This window comes from Pempheris klunzingeri, chromosome 24 (genome assembly GCF_042242105.1).
Source record: "Pempheris klunzingeri isolate RE-2024b chromosome 24, fPemKlu1.hap1, whole genome shotgun sequence".
Taxonomy (NCBI): domain Eukaryota; kingdom Metazoa; phylum Chordata; class Actinopteri; order Acropomatiformes; family Pempheridae; genus Pempheris; species Pempheris klunzingeri.
The window spans coordinates 1,037,338-1,060,090 of record NC_092035.1 but is presented as its reverse complement, the minus strand read 5'-3'; the positions used below and the strand labels follow the sequence as shown (position 1 = coordinate 1,060,090).

Here is a 22,753-nt window from a genome sequence, read left to right as displayed (position 1 = left end):
GTGGATGCTAATGCTAATGCTAGCGCTTTCGTCAGGTTAGACTTTTAACTGAAACATCTGTGGTCACCTTAAGGTCCTAACGTTAGTCTGAAGACTTCTTGGACTTTGAAGGATCTCAGATTGAGGATGTTTGAGTTCCTAAACACTCAGTCTGAAAGGAACGACTCCAAAAACCCAACGAGTCGCCCGAGTCGTTATTCCAGGATGGAAACTGACGAGCTCTGACAGCAGACGACTGATCCAAACTGAGCCCGGCGCAGGAAGTTATCGCCGATGAAATCCACCAAAATAAAAGTCTGCCAGCCGGAAATTTGTCCCAGTGAATTTGAACAGCTGGAGAAAGAGTCCTAAAACCTAAAAGCAAGCTAAAAACCCTGGAAAAGCAGCAAGAAACTCTTTTAACAACCTCTGAACCCTAAACACGAGCTAAAAACCCTAAAAAAGAGGCTCTAAACCCTAAAAATTATGCTCTAAACCCTAAACATGAGCTAAAAACCTTAAAAATGATGCTCTAAACCCTAAAAAAGAGGCTCTAAACCTTAAAGAGGCTCTAAACCCTAAAAAAGAGGCTCTAAACACAAGCTAGCAAAAAGCAGTGCAAAACTTCTAAATAAGCCTTTATAAATAACGTGAAGGGTTTAGGTTTAACAGACGATAAGTGTCTCATTTCTCAGGACGACGGCGTGTTCATCTTATTTTTCTTCTAAATACTTGATCTATTTTACATCTTTTGCCGTTAACATCCTCCGATTTCTACAGAGCGCCTAAACTATGTGAAGGCAGAATCTGTTTCGTGTTGTGGTAATAAAAACGTTTTTTTGGGGGGAAAAAAGGGAAAAGTGGTGCAGCACCCATTGACTTCCATGTATTAGCTGAATGTACTTTCTCCATCAAATGTTTTAATGGTCTAGTTGCATAAAATTGATCTGCTGTGGCAACAAATGGAGGCTTTACTGTAATAAGTGAATTAATAGTGGAGGTGATCGGACTGTAGACCGCTGACATCTCAATGATTCATGATTACAGCTGTAGTTTGACATGTGAGCTGCGTCAGAAGCTTTAAACTGTTGCAGTGGAGGTGAATAGAAGTACTTTAAATATGCAAATGTACTGATGCGTGTATATGATAGATAAATATTGATTTTCCCTTAAAATGGCTGCTTTTTCTCAGCTCAGCCGTCCCGGTCAGGCAGCCTGGATGTGCCTGAGAGGCGAACAGCAGGGGATAAAAAGCCCAACCTTCATTTTTAGCCCCCCCCCCCATTAACATTCAGACATAACTGATCTATCCTCCCACAATAATCCCCTGTAATGACTCCAGATAAACATCTCCCAGTCCGGCGTGTTAAATGAGGCCAATTTACGCAGAATTGATTTCCACCGTGAGGAAATGTTTATGCAGAACGATCGATCGATCGATGAGCTTCCTGTTTGCTCCTCCTGATCGATCACTTTCTGAAAACGTGGAATCTGGATGATGATGTGAAAAAGTCCACAGACGCTGGTTCCTCCGGGGACGTTTCAGCCTGGGGGGGGGGGGTATTACTAAAGACATTACTGTGAGGGGGGGGGCTGTCAGGAGACGCTAATTTAGACATTTAAGCAGCGAAAGTTGAGATGGTTGACGGCGATGTGGGGGGGGGCAGGTGTGGTTTTTGGCGGCGGATTCGTCTCCGTTACTTCCTCTCACCTCTGGGGAGACGTGTTTATTAATGTGCCACCTCCCTGATAAATGGACCAATGGAAAAGCCCCGCTCGACTCCCCCCTCCTCCCCCCTCCACTGTGATTTATATCAGCTGCTGTGTGTGTGTGTGTGTGTGTGTGTGTGTGTGACTGTGTGTGTGTGATTGTGTGTGTGTGACTGTTTGAAACCAGAAGGTTGCAGGTTCAAACGATGCCACAGCTGCTGGGAAACATTTGGGGAGGAGAAGAAGAAGAATAGGGAGAAGAATAAAGAGGAGAAGAAGAAATAGGGAGAAGGAGGAGGAGGAAAAGGAGAAGAAGAAGAATAGGGAGGAGGAGGAGGACAAGAAGACTAGGGAAAAGAAGAAGGTGAAGGACAAGAAGGAGAAGAAGAATAGGGAGAAGGAGGAGAAGAAGCGAGGCAACTTCAGGCGCTCAAATTAAATCCTGATTATTGTTTCTCTTCCTTCGTTCATGTCCTTTTTATTAATTGCACCACAGCACGTTCGGCCCGAGCACAGCTGGATCAACACTGGCTGAAATAAACCGACCAAAGTAAAACCAGGTGAGAGAGACAGAGCCCCCCCCCCCCCCTGTGTGAAATGTTCTCACTCTGTGCCACGGTGTCGGGCGCTGCGTTTGTCTCAGCGCCTGCTCAGCGTCGGCGGCGGCTGGAGGCCGAGTTATGACAGCTTTAGTGAGGCCGGCTGGACGGCCTCACTAAAGCTGGCAGCTCGCCGCCCGTTTGGCCGGAGACGCCACAACACAGCGGGCTCATTCATTCACGAGCAGCGAGGCCGAAGCTGCACGCGAGGCGTTCAGGGTCGGACAGACTTTTCCACTCAGCGGGAAGTCACCTGATACTTTCTGTGTTACAGGCCGAGGCGGTAACGTTGGCTTCTTCCTTCCAGAAGTTTCCTGATTCTAACTTTTCCAAAAATGCTGCGCAGTGTTTCAAATTTTCTGTCCTCCGAAAGTCTCATTTTGTAGCCGACATGGAGTTTCCTTTTTAACGTTTGCATCAGAAAGGTATATTATTATATTGTTATTATATATACAATGGTATATTCCAGCAGCACATCAGTATTTCCCTCAGGAGGAGGTGGAGGAGACCAAAAACGGAGCGAAAAGAGAGAGAATAGTGGACTTAACATTCATCAGGTGACACAAGAATGTAGTTTCTTGAAGTGGCTGTTTGCTGTAGTAACTTTAACAAGTTGGATTACTGCCATTTTATTCTCTAATGGGGGGGGCACCAGACGTCAGCCGCTCAGAGGGTTTTTAACACCATGACGACCAGAGGTTCATCTGGGATGGAGAAACACTCTGACTTTGACTTTAGCTGCTGTCTGTAGCTGCAGCACAACAAAGCAGGAAGTACATCCAAGAGACACATTTAAAGCAGCAGAAGAAGAAACGAGGCCTGTTTGATCCTGTTAGAGACACATTTAAAGCAGAAGAAGAAGAAACGCGGCCTGTTTGATCCTTTTAGAAACACATTTAAAGCAGCAGAAGAAGAAACGAGGCCTGTTTGATCCTGTTAGAAACACATTTAAAGCAGCAGAAGAAGAAACGCGGCCTGTTTGATCCTTTTAGAAACACATTTAAAGCAGCAGAAGAAGAAACGCGGCCTGTTTGATCCTGTTAGAGACACATTTAAAGCAGCAGAAGAAGAAACGTGGCCCGTTTGATCCTGCTAGAAGCTCCAACATCAGTTTAAGGACCAAACCAGCTGAACCTGAGCTGTAGAAACACTCTGAAACACCTCCGGTCTGGTTTCAGGGTGAATGAACCAGCATTTCTACGTCATCCTGCAGCAGCCAATCACATTCCACAGTTTTAAAACCTCGTGCCGTCGCTCAGTCTGTGGAGAACCTGGATTTAAATGCTTTAAATGTTCTTCCAGACATTTGCTGGATACTTTGCGTGTCAGAGCAGCAGGAGTGCAGCTGCCCTGCAGGAGCACACAGACGTCAGGCCGACACGACGTTAACGCTCTCTGGTGTTCGTCACCGGGAGATCCCCGCCGCCATCAGTCTCCCTCTCCGACACGGCGACCCTTTTAAGGCACCGAGCGAAGCGCCGGATCAAAGTAGGCATTTATTACGTTAAATGTACCTGATGTGCCCGGCGATGGCGTGCACTGGAAATGTCACAGAGGCACAATAAGTCCTGGGTGTTTATGGAAAAGTGCTGGCTCAGGGTCGGCGGGGAGGAATCCTGAGCGGCGAGCGGCGGATACCTGAAGGCCCTCGGCCGTTTGAAGCTGTTTGACATGAAAAATGTATACAAGCCTTTTTTATTTATACGCCTCTGCTGTGATCTTTGTTTCATCATCCACCTGGGCTCCGCGGCCTGATAGGAATTTCATTCTCCTTAATCAGCGTCAGAGCAGCTCGGCGGACAGAGCAGGGTGGGCCGCTGCCGGGGGGGGGGCTCCTCTGACTGTAGCACCAGGGTTCAAGCTGCCTGTTAGCTGGTTAAAAAGTGCAAAAGAGTCCTTTACTGATGCCCTGACATCCTGCCCCCCTCCCTCACTACTGCCCCCCCCAGAATAAACATGAGTCAGTTTCACTGATGTTCACGTTTCTGTTTTGTTTGGTCTGTTTCTGCACCTCGGCTTTCATGTTATCACATAATCAATCAGGTAATCAATCAGGTAATCAGTCACGTTATCTACATTATCAGTTTTTATGTTATTAGATGATCAGTCATGTTTTTTTAACGTTATCTACAGTGTCACAGTGTTTCCTGTCGTGATGGGAAATGCGTCCATAGTAGTTGCAGAAAACTTTCCCAAGTTGTTGTTGTTGTGGTGGTTGAGGTTGTTGTTATGGTTGTTGTGGTTGTTGTTGTGGTTGTTATGGTGGTTGTGGTGGTTGTTATGGTTGTTGTGGTTGTTGTTATGGTTGTTGTGGTTGTTGTTGTGGTTGTTATGGTGGTTGCTGTGGTGGTTGTTATGGTGGCTATGGTTGTTGTTATGGTGGCTGTGGTTGTTGTTATGGTTGTTATGGTGGTTGCTGTGGTTGTTGTTATGGTGGCTGTGGTTGTTGTTATGGTGGCCGTGGTTGTTGTTATGGTTGTTATGGTGGTTGCTGTGGTTGTTGTTATGGTGGCTGTGGTTGCTGTGGTGGTTGTTATGGTTGCTGTGGTTATGGTTGTTATGGTGGTTGCTGTGGTTGTTGTTATGGTGGCTGTGGTTGTTGTTATGGTTGTTATGGTGGTTGCTGTGGTTGTTGTTATGGTGGCTGTGGTTGTTGTTATGGTGGCTGTGGTTGTTGTTATGGTTGTTATGGTGGTTGCTGTGGTTGTTGTTATGGTGGCTGTGGTTGTTGTTATGGTGGCCGTGGTTGTTGTTATGGTTGTTATGGTGGTTGCTGTGGTTGTTGTTATGGTGGCTGTGGTTGCTGTGGTGGTTGTTATGGTTGCTGTGGTTATGGTTGTTATGGTGGTTGCTGTGGTTGTTGTTATGGTGGCTGTGGTTGTTGTTATGGTTGTTATGGTGGTTGCTGTGGTTGTTGTTATGGTGGCTGTGGTTGTTGTTATGGTGGCTGTGGTTGCTGTGGTGGTTGTTATGGTTGCTGTGGTTGTTGTTATGGTTGTTATGGTGGCTGTGGTTGTTGTGGTGGTTGCTGTGGTTGTTGTTATGGTTGTTATGGTGGCTGTGGTTGTTGTTATGGTTGTTATGGTGGCTGTGGTTGTTGTTATGGTGGCTGTGGTTGTTGTTATGGTTGTTATGGTGGCTGTGGTTGTTGTGGTGGTTGCTGTGGTTGTTGTTATGGTTGTTATGGTGGCTGTGGTTGTTGTGGTGGTTGCTGTGGTTGTTGTTATGGTTGTTATGGTGGCTGTGGCCTGCAGCAGTGAACTAATCCACGCTGTCACTTAGTGAAGTGATGAGTTGATCAGCAGAAAATGAAACATCTCTTCTATGACACTAAACTTCTGACTCTGTTTTTGGTCTCCACCGCTTCCTGAAAGAGGCTAAAAGTTACTCACCGTCGATGGGGGTGATGTAGTCGGACAGGTGGGCCCCCGCCGTGGCTCCGGCCCCCTGCATGAGCAGCTCGCCGTAGGGGCTCCGGTGGCTCGCCATCAGGTGGTAATACTCAGCCGGGCTGGCCCCGGGGGGAGGGGGGAGGCCGAACAGCCCGCGGTCTTTTAAATGCTCATGGGCCACTGTGGAGAATAGAGGGAGGGGGGAGTGGGGGGGGGGGGTGAATTCCTGCTCCGTCCTGCCTCACACTGAGGAGATCCATGAATGGGCCGAGGGGCCGGAGGGGCGGGGGGGTCACTCATGTGCAACAGTCCATGTAAATGCCCCCCCCCCAAAAAAAATCCTCCTCTAGGCCTCTGGTCTGTTTCAGTTTCTGTGTCAGGGTGTCTAAATACTCAGAGTATTCACTGTGTGCAGTATTTCGAGTATTCACTGTGTGCAGTATTCAGAGTATTCACTGTGTGCAGTATTTCGAGTATTCACTGTGTGCAGTATTCAGAGTATTCACTGTGTGCAGTATTTAGAGTATTGACTGTATGCAGTATTCAGAGTATTCACTGTGTGCAGTATTCAGAGTATTCACTGTGTGCAGTATTTCGAGTATTCACTGTGTGCAGTATTCAGAGTATTCACTGTGTGCAGTATTTAGAGTATTGACTGTATGCAGTATTCAGAGTATTCACTGTGTGCAGTATTCACTGTATGCAGTATTCAGAGTATTCACTGTGTGCAGTATTCAGAGTATTTAAAGTATTTAACAGTAAAATACTTGGACATGAGACATGACATCACTTTCTCTACCAAAGATGAAACTTGTCTCAGAGCTGCAGTACACACTACTAGCAGTAACAGTAGTAGTAGTTAGTAGTACTTTAGTTATAGTAACCCTGTACTTTGGTGACATGACTGAGAAGTCAGACGATCAGACAGTTTAACTGCATCAGTACTGTAGTAGTACTGCATCAGTACTGTAGTAGTACTGCAGTAGTACTGCAGTAAAAGCAGGCCCCTGGCAGCTCTCTGGGTGGTTCTGGTCCGGCTGCAGGACTTACAGTCGGCAGGGCTGAGTCCTCTGGCGGCGGAGATCATGGACAGGGTGGGGCTGCCGTGCACGGAGCGCAGGTAGTGCTCCACGTGAGGGTTGACGTACGGGTGAGGCGGGCTGAAGGGGGAGTCACCTGTTGCCCCGGCGGCAGGCGAGAGGCGGATCAGGGAGATATCGGAGATAACGGGGCTGCCGGCCAAACCTGCGGGGCTGGAAGAGAGGACAGGAAGAGCACATCTGATCTTATGTGGCTGCCTGGACACAAAATGGGTCAACTGCACCTGATCACAGTAGGTCCAAGTGTGTGACAGCATCATGGAAAGGATCCCTACAGAGAGAGACCTGGAAGATCCTTTTGGTTTAACCACAAACAGCACACACACCAGACTACATTCACTAAAACAGGGATTTTAGAGAACAGGACACAGGAGCTGCTGCTCTGCTGCTGCCTCCATCAGTCAGTGTGTTTGTGTGACTTTGGTGTTTTAAGGGGTTAGTTCAGATCTAAATATTTATGTGACACAATAACACAAACAAACTAAAAGATCAAGGCAGCAGTAGACCAGCAACTCCTCTGTAAAATTACTGTTTTTGTGAATGGAGTCTGGTGGCTTTTTAGGGAGCGACAGAACAGCTTCCAAAAGGATCTTCCAGGTCTCTCTCTGTAGGGATCCTTTCCATAATGCTGTCACACATCTACTGTGATCAGTTTTAATAAAACTATCAAATACATAATATTTTAAAATCTGATGACCCCACCTAAAAGCATAAGAGGTGTAAGATACACAGCAAATACAGAACCAATGAAGAGTTCACTTGACACATCAGATCCAAACCGACAACGTGTTCGTCCTCTAAATCCTCTCTGAGGCTTTCAGCTCCAAGCCCGTTGGTGCATTTCCTCAAACAGCTGCTCAGTGGTGGAAATGGTGCGTTGGTAGGGGACTATTTTCAGCGGCGGATGAATCACTGATGTGTTTTATCAGTATCAGGCTGTGATACTTTAAATACACGAAGCTCGCTCTGACACGACCACCGTAAGCCATCTGCAAACCCGATCCGGCTCTGAGAGTGAGATCACGTCTAACGCGGTTCTTCTATCGAGCCTCTGATCTGACGGGGGGGGTCACACCGGGGTCACGGGAGGGAGGAGGAGACGCTGCGTGACGGGCAGCGGCCTCTCCAGGTGACACCTGTATCCGCGGGGCGTTTGTGGGTGTCGTTTATCGGCGTGAGCTCATCCGGAGAGAAAGGAAGAGTCCGGGGTCGACCCGGGGACGCCGCTGAGGTCTGGAAGATGAGCCTGATAAAAGCAGGAAGCCGACACCTTTTTAAAGAGTCCCAACACATGAGTCAGAGTCTGAGACGCCACAAACTTCTCTGTGAAGGGAAAGTTTGCAGTCTGCAGGTTAGTTTAGGTGACTTAGGCGAAGCAGATGTGTTTATATACAGACACAAGGCAGCTCAGAGAGCTTTACAGGGACATAAAACACCATGAAAACATTAAAATAACATGTAAAAGACTATAAAACCAGTTAAAGCTTCAGGGAAGATGGCAAGGCTGCTTCACCTGGAGGATTTAAGAAGCGGAGTGATGAGCTCCACCTTCCTGGAGTCAGTGAGGAAGTCAGTCAGCCTGCTGAAGACAAATGAGTTCTTCTGCATCTTGTTTAAACTACAAAATAAAAGTCTCTTATTAAGGGAACGATACGCCGAATTTCCCATGAACCTCAAAGCATGCTGCTCCATCAGCTCCTCCTCTTCCTCAGCGTTCTCCTTCGTTGTTCTCTGGAGACGTAACGGCACCATCTCACCGTCCTCGGCGGCTCGTGAGCCAAAACCAAAACGAGATTCTTCCTTGGAAAATAGTTCTTGATAATTTGGGTGTAAAAGTCAACAGTGGAAACGGTTCTTCTTCTGTTTGCGTCGCCCGATGGGTGAGTTATCGACCTGACGTGTCAGGGCCGCATGCAAACAGGTGATTCAGGCCACGTCCACCTGCGGCGAAGGATTTCTACAACAAAGCCACACACAAACTTTATCCAGATAAAAACAGAAACGTGATAACTCGAGGTGGACGTCACCGTGTTATGAACACAACCGTAGAGAAACCACCAGCGGTGATTACAAGTGTTTCATGAAACTACTGAGCTCGATGAAGAAGATGGACGTCCTGCTCCGTGAACGCGCCGCCTCATTAAACATACATCTCACCCAACAAAGGCCTCGTTACCTCGCAGCCACGTTGCCGGATTGCCTCGCTCGTGATGCAATGTTTTTCTCTCCCTGTGTGCACACGATTAAGATCTGATTTTCCACCCAAAAACATAATCAGCCCCCCCGTGCGTCTGAATTATTGAGGCCGTGGTCGTGTTCCCGCCTGCAGGTGAGCTCTGGATCCACGTTTGTTTACTGTGATAACGAGCTCCAACAATCAGGCTGAAGCCTTCGCAGCGTATTAATATTTCTCTGTCTACCTGCAGCCCGTGAAGCTTTGTTTAAGCAAACGCCTGCTCGGTATAGGAGCGCTTAGGAGTAACAGACTCATGTAATATTCACATATTCAGAGAGCGTCTGGCCGACTGTTCTGGGCGTCAGCGTGGCGCTGGGTGAACACAATGCTCGGCCTGCAGAGCGTATCGTGGTTTGGCGCCGGGCAGCAGGCTGAGACGCCGGGGTGGGGGGGGGGCACGAATGTGGGGGGTTAATTTCCAACGGTGCGTTCACAGACACAACTTTAGTATCAGGTTTTGTCAGTTTGGGTTAAAACCAATTGATCAATATCACAACTGAGATCTGCTGTTTTGTTGCATTCACTGCGCTCACACTGTGTGGAAAAATGATTACAAAACATTAATTAAGCTCTGAGATTCTTTCACTTTCACCAGTTAAACTGTGAAATGACGCAGAGATTTTTGCCTGTTTTTGCTCCTTGTTTTAGTTTTGCAGCTCATTTCCAGTCTGTATAAAGAAGCGTCCTCTGATTGGTCGGTATCAGTCTGTGTAAAGAAGTGTCCTCTGATTGGTCGGTATCAGTCTGTAAAGAAGCGTCCTCTGATTGGTCGGTATCAGTCTATAAAGAAGCGTCCTCTGATTGGTCGGTATCAGTCTGTAAAGAAGCGTCCTCTGATTGGTCGGTATCAGTCTGTGTAAAGAAGCGTCCTCTGATTGGTCGGTATCAGTCTGTAAAGAAGAGTCCTCTGATTGGTCGGTATCAGTCTGTAAAGAAGCGTCCTCTGATTGGATGGTATCAGTCTATAAAGAAGCGTCCTCTGATTGGTCGGTATCAGTCTATAAAGAAGCGTCCTCTGATTGGTCGGTATCAGTCTGTAAAGAAGCGTCCTCTGATTGGTCGGTATCAGTCTGTGTAAAGAAGCGTCCTCTGATTGGTCGGTATCAGTCTGTAAAGAAGCGTCCTCTGATTGGTCGGTATCAGTCTGTGTAAAGAAGCGTCCTCTGATTGGTCGGTATCAGTCTGTAAAGAAGAGTCCTCTGATTGGTCGGTATCAGTCTGTAAAGAAGCGTCCTCTGATTGGTCGGTATCAGTCTATAAAGAAGCGTCCTCTGATTGGTCGGTATCAGTCTGTGTAAAGAAGCGTCCTCTGATTGGTCGGTATCAGTCTGTAAAGAAGCGTCCTCTGATTGGTCGGTATCAGTCTGTAAAGAAGCGTCCTCTGATTGGTCGGTATCAGTCTGTAAAGAAGCGTCCTCTGATTGGTCGGTATCAGTCTATAAAGAAGCGTCCTCTGATTGGTCGGTATCAGTCTATGTAAAGAAGCGTCCTCTGATTGGTCGGTATCAGTCTATAAAGAAGCGTCCTCTGATTGGTCGGTATCAGTCTGTAAAGAAGCGTCCTCTGATTGGTCGGTATCAGTCTGTAAAGAAGCGTCCTCTGATTGGTCGGTATCAGTCTGTAAAGAAGCGTCCTCTGATTGGTCGGTATCAGTCTATAAAGAAGCGTCCTCTGATTGGTCGGTATCAGTCTGTGTAAAGAAGCGTCCTCTGATTGGTCGGTATCAGTCTGTAAAGAAGCGTCCTCTGATTGGTCGGTATCAGTCTGTAAAGAAGCGTCCTCTGATTGGTCGGTATCAGTCTATAAAGAAGCGTCCTCTGATTGGTCGGTATCAGTCTATAAAGAAGCGTCCTCTGATTGGTCGGTATCAGTCTATAAAGAAGCGTCCTCTGATTGGTCGGTATCAGTCTGTAAAGAAGCGTCCTCTGATTGGTCGGTATCAGTCTGTATAAAGAAGCGTCCTCTGATTGGTCGGTATCAGTCTGTATAAAGAAGCGTCCTCTGATTGGTCGGTATCAGTCTGTATAAAGAAGCGTCCTCTGATTGGCCGGTATCAGTCTATAAAGAAGCGTCCTCTGATTGGTCGGTATCAGTCTGTATAAAGAAGCGTCCTCTGATTGGTCGGTATCAGTCTGTATAAAGAAGCATCCTCTGATTGGTCGGTATCAGTCTATAAAGAAGCGTCCTCTGATTGGTCGGTATCAGTCTATAAAGAAGCGTCCTCTGATTGGTCGGTATCAGTCTGTATAAAGAAGCATCCTCTGATTGGTCGGTATCAGTCTGTATAAAGAAGCGTCCTCTGATTGGTCGGTATCAGTCTGTATAAAGAAGCGTCCTCTGATTGGTCGGTATCAGTCTGTATAAAGAAGCGTCCTCTGATTGGTCGGTATCAGTCTATAAAGAAGCGTCCTCTGATTGGTCGGTATCAGTCTATAAAGAAGCGTCCTCTGATTGGTCGGTATCAGTCTGTGTAAAGAAGCGTCCTCTGATTGGTCGGTATCAGTCTATAAAGAAGCGTCCTCTGATTGGTCGGTATCAGTCTGTATAAAGAAGCGTCCTCTGATTGGTCGGTATCAGTCTGTATAAAGAAGCGTCCTCTGATTGGTCGGTATCAGTCTGTAAAGAAGCGTCCTCTGATTGGTCGGTATCAGTCTATAAAGAAGCGTCCTCTGATTGGTCGGTATCAGTCTGTATAAAGAAGCGTCCTCTGATTGGTCGGTATCAGTCTATAAAGAAGCGTCCTCTGATTGGTCGGTATCAGTCTGTGTAAAGAAGCGTCCTCTGATTGGTCGGTATCAGTCTGTATAAAGAAGCGTCCTCTGATTGGTCGGTATCAGTCTATAAAGAAGCGTCCTCTGATTGGTCGACACAGCAGGATGTTCATTTAATGAATCATGGTCCCATTTAGAGGGAAATACAGCAGAAATGTGACCTTGTGACCTCTGGACTAACCAATCAGATGTGGCTCATGCCTAAACCTAACCAATCAAACAGTCAGACATCACTTCTGGCTTCAAAACCAAGATGGCGACGGCCAACATGCTAAATTAGAGGCTTCAAAACGGTCTGTGGATAAAGAGCCACACGCTCCTCTAACAGCCGGTCCGAGCATGTGATCGTCCTCTCAGCAGCAGGGCCACGTCTCAAACACGTCTCAAACACGTCCACGTGTTTAGCGGAGAGCTTTAAGGGAAGTTAATCAGGCGCCACAGCCCCTCACACCTCCTGGCAGACATTACCTTACTCTGCTCCCTCCACTGCTGTTTACATTGGCTTTAATGGCTCCGGCTGACATGACATTAATACCATTAACGAGGTGAAGCACTTTAAAACACACAATGAGTCCCAAGTCACAAAAAAAAAAAAAAAATATATATATATATATATATATATATATATATATATATATATATATATATATATATATATATATATATATATATAAATATAAATAATATGGAGCCACTGAACCCTTCCAGAGCCTGAAGCTACAATCAGCTTCAAGCATCTAATAATCAGAATGAACTCTTTGTAAAGACTCTTGGCGTCACTTCACCTTCGTGTGGTGTTTCTCCCCTCTGGAGCTAAACAGGAACCTTTGGCTCCAGCGAATCTACAAAATAAACGTCTGAAGCCAAATCTCTGCCACATATCGATGGTATCATGATGTGCAGAACTTCACTCCAGTCAAACCTAGTTTTTTAACATGCAGAATCAGTATTTCAGCTCTTATCTTTGTTTATATTGTAAATAATGTTCCTAATTTCTCCTAATTTTTTAGATGAGATTCTCCTGTTAACATACTTCTTCATATTTCCACTGTTTTGTTCACATTTCTATATTTATATCGCACGTCTACTAGTTAATTATTTATTGTTTTATTGAGTATTTGTAGTGCTGCAGTACTGTGAGTCACCACTGGGGGAGCACTGGTGCTGAACTGAAGAGAGTGAAAGAAGAAGAAGAAAGTGTTGGCGCAGGCGTTTTCTTCTTCTGCTCGTGTTTTTCTGCACTTTTTTGCTTAAATAATCGTCACAAGAAGAAGAAGAAGAAAACGGCGAACGTGTTAATTAATTTCAATGGATCAAGATTTTCTCTGATTTGCAGATTTGGTCTGCAGATGATAACTTCTTAAAGTCCTTCTTAAAGCTTCCCTGACCTGACCTTTGGTACAGAGTTAGTTTATAATCATCTAAAACAGAAAACAGCTGCAAATCCTCACATTGGAGAAGCTGGAAAATTATTTTTGTCCAGCGACGAATGATTGAAAGTGGTTTAATGGTTCAGCAGAAGTTGTGTGTGTTAAATGTGGACGTCTGAAATGTGTTTCCTTTGGTTTACGCCTGCTGCACAAGTGTTAGTCTTTCTCTAGCTGAGTGTGTGTGTGTGTGTGTGTGCGCGCTGTGGCTTGCTTCTCGGCGACACCAGAGATGAATTACAGTGTGACAGTGAGTCTCGTCTCCGGTGTCGGGCTCAGGGAGCTCTCTGATTTAGATAAATCACGCCGTCCAGCGAGCGGCTGAATAAACTCCCACTGTAGGTTTATGAGTCTGCAGCGTGAAGCCTCAAACTTAACAGGCAACAACCCCCCCCACACCTTCTCAACATGCACCCCCCCCCAACCTCGAAACCCCCAAACGCCCTCCTCTTCATGCAGAGGAAGAAATGACCTAGATACAAACAAACAGATCAGGCTGCTGCAAATCAGCCTCCTTCAAAAAAGTCATTTTCTCAGCTCGGACGTGGATATTTCCTGGAGGAACTCAACAGTTTGAAGCATGTTTTTAATTGTTTGCAGTATGAAACACACATGCAGAGATGTGTGTGTGTGTGTGTGTGTGTGTGTGTGTGTGTTACTACGAGGTTCGCCAGCTGATCCTGGAGCGTAGCTCAGAATAATAAAGGGATCAGATCAGGTCCAGGTGATCTCAGAAATACGGAGAAGACGAACAGGATGAGCCCCCAGGTCCCTGGAGGCCTGCAGGGTTACCTGAGGGCCGCTCCTGCTAACACCTCGCCATGGCTAACAGCTCGTTATTTGGGACCAGGCTATTTCCAGGAACAAAAGCCGCTAACGGGGGTCGACTACACAGTGTTTAGTTCTGCCGGTAGTAACGCAGCACTAAAAAATCTGTGCCGTGGATCTCAAGGGCCGTGATAGGACACCAGATATCTGGTGTGGAGCGCCGGGGCTGCTGGGAACTCTGCGTCCTTCCTCTGAGCCGCCGCACATTTGACTTTTAAGTCCAACTTTCTAAACTGCGAGGCGTTGGGCATCGTTTGGCTGCTGGACTGGAGCAGGAAAGGGTTCTGTTCCACACTACCGAAGCTGTTTCTGTGTTTTCCTGCCTGTGTGTTTGTCTTGAGAACCAGCATTTAGTCACGTCCCTCCGTTCTTTGATTAAATACTTTTTGAACTCCTCTGAGCGACCAAACCTGCTCACCTCGGTGCGGTGTATTTCCTGGTGACATCGACACACAGATGTACTTTATTGATCCCGGTAAAAACTACAGCATGAACGTGAAGGGTAATCACTGCGCTCCATCAGTCTGAGAGAATCAGGCTCTGCACAGATCGTTGGTGATTCCCCTCCATCTTCCTCCTCCTCCTCCTCCCTCGCCTCACTGTCACTTGGCGGCGACGGCGAGGGAAGAAGAAGCGTCCTCGCCGAGCGGGAGAAGGGAGAAAAAAGAGGCTTCCCCGTGGCTGCTTTTTATGACAGGCTTGACAAAATAACCAGCCCTCTCATTACGGTATATGCAAACAATGATAAAGGGGACGGCGCAGAGATGTCATGTTAGACAATCACGGCGGGGACCTCTGACACGCTGCCACGGGCCGTAATAAAGTGCCGCGCCAGGCGACAAATGACACCGCACTTAATTTGCTGCGCAATGTTCCTGTAATTAGGTGAATTTGGCACAGGCAGGGGGGAGCGACAACTAGATCAAGGTCTTGATGAATTAGGGGTCCACTGTCAAGATCAAATCACATTAATCAAGGTGGCCGAGTCCGCGGACAGCCGGCCCCCCTCCCCTCCCCCGCCCTCCACTCTCCCAGCCGGCGTGATGAATAGCCCTGCTTCCGCCAGGCGCGAAGTATGCATCACCATCAAATCTGTGAATTTAAATGTAAGAGTACTATTTGGAGGCTTCTATTGACTTTTTTTGTCCCGGCGCCAGTTTTTCTTTTGTGATAAAGTAACTTTGAAGTCGTGCAGGAGCCTCGTTGTTCAGTTTCAAAGTGTGCCGCAGACTCACCAAGCAGCTGCTCTGTCTAAAAATCAAACGAACGTCTCTCCTCATCCACGTTTTTAACCCTCGTGTCTCTGATTTCGAAGCCTCTCAGCGACACACCAACTTCCCTTTAGCCAAAATCAAGGCAGATATTTGTGACAGCAGTCCAAGACGTCCCCCTGTGACGAGCTCTCGGCATCAAAATGTATTTCTAAAAGTCTCTCCAGGCTGATCTGAGCCCACTAAAGCGTCTGCAGCTTGGTTGGAGGTTTTGGGGGTAAAAACACATTAAAAAATGATTTAATGCTGTGAAGTTGAATTGTGTAGCTCTATTTCCCTCCACCCTGAGGTTCCCCCAGGAGAATAAATGGGGCAGCGGCTCTTATTGAGCCCTCGGCAGCCTGGAAGTCACCACCAGCGCCGCGGCAGGCTGCACGCCGACCTCTGACCTCTGGGAGTTTAATTACCGCGCTAGCTCGGGGGCAGCGCGGCCTGCACCACACAGATTAGCTCCACTACGAGCCATTAATGAATATAAAGAGGCTGGACGGGGGCGGGCCGCGGCGTGGCGTGGTGCCGGTGATGGATCCGGCCCTGCCGATCGCAGCTGATGGAGCGAGCTGCCACAGTTACTTCACCTCTTCACTCCTCCGGGAAGCTAAACAAGTACTTTTCCTCAAACACGGCTCCGGTTTCCTTTCAGCTACTTGAGTTTTTCGCTCTTGGTGCAGGTAAACGGGCCTGAAGCCTGAAATCAAAGCGCTATTAGTCACGTGATTAATTAGGAAATCACACAAGTGTGGTGGTCGCAGTGATGGAGACGTCGGCCATGTTTTCTAATCTACGTTTGTAGTTGAAGCTCTGTCAGAGTGACGTTCGAGGAGCTTCACCTGCAGACTGTTTAGTTTAGTTTAGTTTAGAGGCTTTTCTCATATTTCAAACCCCAAATCCGTCTCAAAACATCTTATTAGTGAAGAAAAAAGATGCAACAGCGTTCGGTTCCTTCCTGTCCAGCTCTTCCACGTCTCAGCCCTTTAAATGCCTTGCTCAGAGGAGCCTCGGCCGCTCAGGGAGGGGGTTTCGCTTCTCTCTCCTAACTTCAGACCGGATCTGACTCCTCACAGCGTTTGATCCCCGGACGGCTGCAGCCAAAGAGCGAAGCTCGCCCACATAATCAAACCGGATCGGAAACAAGGGCTGATTATTCACTTTGGAAGCCGGCGTGCCGTCGTCTGCTTGTGATGTTGGACTTGGCAGACGCTCGGCTAACATGAGAGGAAATAAAGACTTTCTCCACAAACATCTGGCCGCTTTGACTTGAAGCTTCTTCGTCGGACACGTTTGGAGAACATGAAGAAGAGAAGCCACTTACCCGTGCATGGCGTGCAGCGCGTGCGGCTCGTAGTGGTACCGTCCCTCGTGATGACGCATGTCGATGGGGATCGGCGTGTGGAAGGTGGGGAAGATGTGGTGGGGGGCTGCGGGACCAGAGAGAAGATGAGAGTTAGAAGAGGAAGCAGAGGAAGAGGAGGGCTGAAAAATAAAAAATAAAAAGAGCTTGCCTTTCAGAAAAGGAGGGATTTCAAAGGCGAAAGGCTCCAATAAAGCACCATGACTCTCAGAGCGAGCTGAACACTTTCCTGTAAAATATTGGCACTATCACACAAGAGAAGTGGAATAAATAAATAATCAAAGTCGTCCTAAGAAATCCTACATCTTGAACATAAAAGATCTCCAACCGGGCTTTTGACAAAGACCTGCAGCTAGAGGCTCTTTGAACTAGACGGGCTGACGGAGCGAGTGGAGGGAGGCTGCAGCCCGACTCAAACCAGCACTGACAGCGCTGGGAACAGCTTTCTTCTGCTCACACTCACACCCCCCCCCCACACACACCCACCACCACACTCCCACCCCCCCACCCCCGTCCAAACAGCCAGAGCCCTTAACTGACTTACCCTGAACACACACCCGCTCTCACACACTCCTGGGTTGCCTGTAAACATGCTGGGACTGGAGGAGACCATTCGACTCTGGTCTGCCTGCCTGCCTGTCTGTCTGCCTGCCTCCCTGTCTGTCTGTCTGGTGTGTGTTACAGTAAATCAGTGCTGCAGGGAGTTAAAAGTGCTACTTTAAGGTTTGGTGCACTGCAGGACAGGCTGAAAGTTCAAGGGTCAAGCTCTTAAATCTCTGGATCCTACATTTCCCACCATGCACCTGTGCACCAACATCACAAGTAAAGTGACCTTAAAGTGCGGAACGGGTTGATGTTGGTCGTGTTTGGCTTCATAAACGAGTCAAACGCTGAAAATCAAACTTGCTGCTGATTAATTCTACTGCTTTACTTTCTTACGTTGACTGGAGCGTCACAGGTTGTTTCTCTCCGCAATAACAAAAGTGTGAGACGGCGGCAGAAGTGCGAAGCAGAGCTGAGCGTGGCGAGGACACGTGTGCTTTTGTCTCAGTGGCAGTAAAACGACTTATTGGGAGGAGAAATTGTAATTAAAGCATCAACTCTGCAGACACGGAGTCCCGTCTGGGTGCACTGGACGTTCTGGGCTTCACCAGTCCTCTGATCACCACCGGTGGCCTTCTTCATATCTAACCTTTCCCATGATCCAGGACGTGTTTTAAAGAGCGCTCGGCCGACCTGCTTCCAATCACAGCGTCTGTCTGTGAGCACTTTGTGTGTTTCATCCCTTTAATGGCCCTTTTTATTCTTCATTACCGTCCCGCTCCCCCTCTGTGGATTCCTCTCCGATGTGGGAAGTTTACCCGAAACATCAGGGCTAATTAGCTGCTGCAATAACAGGAAACCACAGAAGATGTCGTGTCTTTATGTCGGCGGCGTGGAAACGGAGCCTGTTGGGCTCTTTAACTCACTTTATGGACTTTTGTTTCTTGTTAACATTTTTCTCAGGTTTTTATTTTGGAAAAGCTCCACTGGGGCATTACTTAACTCCCCCCTCTCTCTCTCTCTCTCTCTCCATACTCCATCATCTCCTCCCTCGCTCGCCCTCGGATCCTGGTAATTGCATCCTGGTGTGTCTCGTCTCCGAGCGGCCGGATCGGAGAAGACGGGAGAGAGGAGGGAGGGAGGAGGGAGGGAGGAGGGAGAGGTGAGCCAGCTGATCTCTGGACTGCATTAAGATTCTTCCTGTGTGACACACACACACACACACACACACACACACACACACACACAGGCTGCAGCAGGGTGACCTGGGACTTTGCGGCGGAGGGGTCACGGCCACGGATCATTATCTGCTTTCGGGGCCTCCCGGGGGCCTGAATGAGTCAGCATTCCTGGTCCATTCCTCTCACTCTGCGCCCTGACAGCCTGACAGACCGGCCCGCTCCCCCGGCGCCCTCAGAAATAGCCCTCGCCGCCCAGCGCCACCGCGGCCCGACGGGACGAGGCTGGAACGCTTCAGCTTCGCCCCGATGTTCTCGCCGTCTGAGGCGACCCCCCCGCTCTGTTTGTACTGTGTGGATTGTGGATGAACGGCTCAGGTCACGTCGAGCTGCGACGCCTTTAACTCTCGGCCAAACGTCTCCGCTCAGTGAAACACAAACACCCCAGAGGACATGAACAGTCTGAGGCATGAGGCCCACTTTTATCCTCCATGTTCTTCAGAATCTTCTTCTAACGTCGCGTTTCAGTCCTTTTCAGTTTAATTCCAGAGGAAATGAACTCTTTTCACACTGAAAACAGATGAAATGTTTCAGACAGCCGGCCCTCCTCCCTCGGTGTCTGCCGCCGTCCTGTGTGCTTAATCGATCTCCTCTGTCTCTATTTATTTCTACTTTTCTGTGACTTTCTTTAGTACAATCTGCTTCCCTCTTAAAGACTCTTCCTCCTCAATATTCATCATTTCACACCAAATGTTTCTAGAAGCTTCAGTGATGACGTGTCTCCTTTCCTGTTTTGAGTCTTTTATAAATCTACAAACTTTATTTTGATGGTTTTGTGTCCATGTGTTCACTGAATCAAAGAGGGAAACAGGCACAACGAAGGGGATGAAAAGAAGGAAGGAGGAAAGACACAAAGGCTGAAAATCAGGAAGAACTTTTTGGGCTAATTCAGTGAATGAGTGGACTTTTAAAAATGTCTGTTTGTGGGCTCAGCCTCCTCGGCAGTGTCCGGTGTGGACACATCGGAGCCGGAGGACGTCGCCCGGCCCGTCCTCGGTCCTCTGCGGCCCCGCCGTCCTGGCCGGGGGATTGACCGGGCAGGCTTATTCCATCACCCAGACAGCCCCATTGTTCTGCCGCCACGGGGAGAACAAAAGGCGAGCGCTCACGAGAGTCCAAGAGGCACATTCACCTGATTCGCTGGGCCGCCATCCCCCCTGGGCGCCAGGCAGCACCGCCGGGCCCTCGCTTAGGCTCCAGCCATCTATTAGTCTTTGCTTGATCGCATTTGTTTTAGTTCTGCAGCGGGACGGCCACAGGTTTGTCATAGTCAGGCCCCCCCTTCTGCCGCGTCACCTTAAAGTTTAGCCCCACCTGAATCCAACCTGAGGCTGTGAGCATCGTCCTGCTCGGAGCGTCGGGGTGCGGCACGACTCCTGGGGGGACACTTCCACAGCTTCTGAGGCTGTATGACAGTATCTTACATCCACATCTGGCCAGTCGTCATCAGCCGGTCTGGCCGTTCTACCAGATTCTCTGTGAGCTCGAAGGTCCGATGAAGCAGCAGATCATCTTCCCCGTTCAGTCCTCCATGAGGGGCAGTCTGGAGGTCCTGAAAACACAAACTGCTGCTCACAAAGTCTCCCGCTGCACTCGATCGTGATCTCCACAGTTGTTCTTGGCGTGAAGTGCATCACTTCCTGTGCAGCAGAGAAGAAGCAAACTTCAGCGCGCACAAACGAACCCAGATCAGTGTCCTGAGATCTGACCCACACAGACGGCAAACTTCTGACTAAACCTGCAGTCAGTCCTTCACACGGCAATACTGACATACAAATATAACGTGTCTCAGTGTGATGGGATGATTACGTGCTGTGATCGTCATGTTACATCACGTGGACGCTGGTTTTATCCCACGCAGGCAAGAAATTAGCATGAAGGCAACACGAGAGACAGAATCAGCAGCTCGTATCTGACGGGGGGGGAGAACCAACCGTCCCCACGACCACCAGAATCAGCTGATCCATTCATTCATCCGGGACAGTCAGTCCCTCCGTCACAAACACAAAGCTGAACTTTATTTGAACTTTTAACTAAGTTTCCTAAAACAGCAAACGTCTGGAGGACTTTAATCTGGGATCAGAACACATCCAGTATTATCTATGATGAAGTTAACCAGGAGCTTTTTCCTCTCTTTGCTGACCGTCCCTCCGTGTCTCCGTCCGTCCCGGCCGCTGTGCCGTGCGGTGGCCCCCGTGGCGACCCGCCGCGAGGGAGAGTTACTTATCAGCCTTCGACAGCCGGGCTCAGGCCGCGTGCTAATAACCTCCATGCATCAGCGGGCTGACGGCGAGCGCGCGGCGGCTGGCATTAACAGAGCGAGGCTGTGACGGGCCTCCGTGTTGTTAGCATGCTGTTTGTGCAATTTAGGTACTTAAAAGACTGCGAGGGTTCAAAGACTGATTGCACCGTCGAGTAATCACCCACCTCCAATGCATGGCTGATTTATCGCCCCCTCGCTTAATAGCACTGCTTAACACACAGGTTTGTCCAGATTAAGTAATTACCTTAAAGCAAAAGTTTATTATCTCCTCCGACGGGCCGGTGATAAAGGCCCGCTGTCGAGAGGAGCCACAGAAAGGGCTTGTAGCCGGTGAATGAGAGCGATAATTAAAATACAATGAATTAAATAGTCGCTTCTGGGGCTGTCACCGTGCTCCCCAGCTAACATCCATATTACCCCGCTGGCACCCTCGCTAGGGGGGCGCCTGGGATTATGCCTCGCCCCGGACTAGTCGAGCAGCTGAGTGGGAAATTACTCCAATGAGCCATCTGTAAATTAAACAAAGACCTAGTTCTTCCCTAAAGTGAGGCGGGAGGGTGAGGAGAGGGGGGAAGAGCCTGAGGAAGACTAGCACCTGAGCGCAGGCCAGTCAGTTTTCCACATTAGCTCGCTGAGGTTCTTGTTGTGATGCCTTAATGAGGTGGAGGCCTCAGCAGATACAGATGTTGGAGGAGGGAAACACAGGGGAATCTCTTGAGTGATGCGCCTCCTCTCCGCCGCCGTGATGAATGCGTCGCAGGTGGAAGCAGAAGACGTCTTTTCCTGCTTCACGCCGCTCACCTCAGCGCTCCCCCGATCCTCCCACAGGAGGCCCGGACCTCCAGCTCGATCTACCAAAATAGATGGAGGTCCGCGGTGTCGCGTCAGCACTCGGCAGCCTCCCGTGTCGATAAACGCTCGGCTGCACGCCTGACACGATCTGCTGAAGCAGGAGGGGCTCTATTTTCTGACCCAGCTGCTCCCCCGGCTCGGCTGTCCTAACCAGCTTTATTTCACCGTCGGCCGTGTTTGTTTGACATTTTGCTGCCGTGCAGGACGGAGAGCAGCACCCCCACCCCCCCGGCTGACTTCCTCCGGGGGCGGGGCGGGCCTCTTCAGCTCCAGTAAATGTTTTTTCACTGAGACATCTGAGGAAGCTTTGTTTCTCCTGTCCGACCCTGGTGGGACATCTGAATGAAGTCAGGAGCAGCAGGAGCAGCAGGAGCCTGATCAGTGGAGCCAACACACAGTTATATACACAACCGCTCCACAGAACCATCATGACTGTGATGAGGCTGTTGTGCAGGACGACCGCCGGCTGAATCTGAGCCGAGGTGCAGGAGGCAAAACGACGGCAGACTGATGAAAAGAGCTTCCCGCTGGCTGAGATCTCTGCAGTAAATCACTTTAATGGCTCAGACCTTCATCAGAGCGCACAGGAAGCAGGTAGAAATAACCACATCCAGTCCAAACACCTGTGTGCACCCCGACGGTAGAGCCGCCGCCTCCTGGGAATTGTAGTTTTTGAGCACTAGATGTGGCGCTGTGGCATACACATTGGAGCCATATTTGCAATAAATTACAAAAGCGGGGGAGAAAACCTGAACAGGAAGCATCTTTTACTACCAAAGAGTTTCAGAGAGGAAGAAACGCTGAACAGAGAGAATCCTTTTTCATCAGGCTGCTAAATAACATCAGACACTTTAACAATAGAGCTGAAACACACTTTTTAAAGACAAAAACTTGGTCCTGTGGTGGAAAAAGATCTTCTATTTATATGTTTCGTGACTGCTTCACCGCAGAGGCACAACTTCAGCTGCTGCCATGACAGGAAACAACCTCAGGAGAGGAGAAAGGGTTTATGGGAAGCAACTACAGCAGCACTTCATCTGCTGATCGTCTTCAGCTGGGGGGGAATTACTCACTGAGCTCCATCACTGTGGGGCTGAAATTACAAGATCTGGGCTCTGATTTGTTTTGACGTCGCTCACCGCTGAAACCCCCGCCCAGCCGGCGCGATGACACGTTACCAAAAGTGTCCCGTA

At 48.7% G+C, this 22,753-nt stretch overlaps 1 protein-coding gene across 1 annotated transcript in view; it reads right to left on the bottom strand.

Moving 5' to 3' along the window:
- LOC139223928 (zinc finger protein GLI2-like) overlaps nucleotides 1-22,753 on the bottom strand; it is a 48,027-nt gene that overhangs the window by 12,912 nt on the left and 12,362 nt on the right. The window contains exons 2-4 of the mRNA XM_070855933.1: nucleotides 16,626-16,731; nucleotides 6,731-6,933; nucleotides 5,681-5,860 (exon numbers count right to left, since the gene is read on the bottom strand). Of these exons, the coding sequence (XP_070712034.1) occupies nucleotides 5,681-5,860; nucleotides 6,731-6,933; nucleotides 16,626-16,731 (489 nt within the window). The remainder of the gene's footprint in view (nucleotides 1-5,680; nucleotides 5,861-6,730; nucleotides 6,934-16,625; nucleotides 16,732-22,753) is intronic.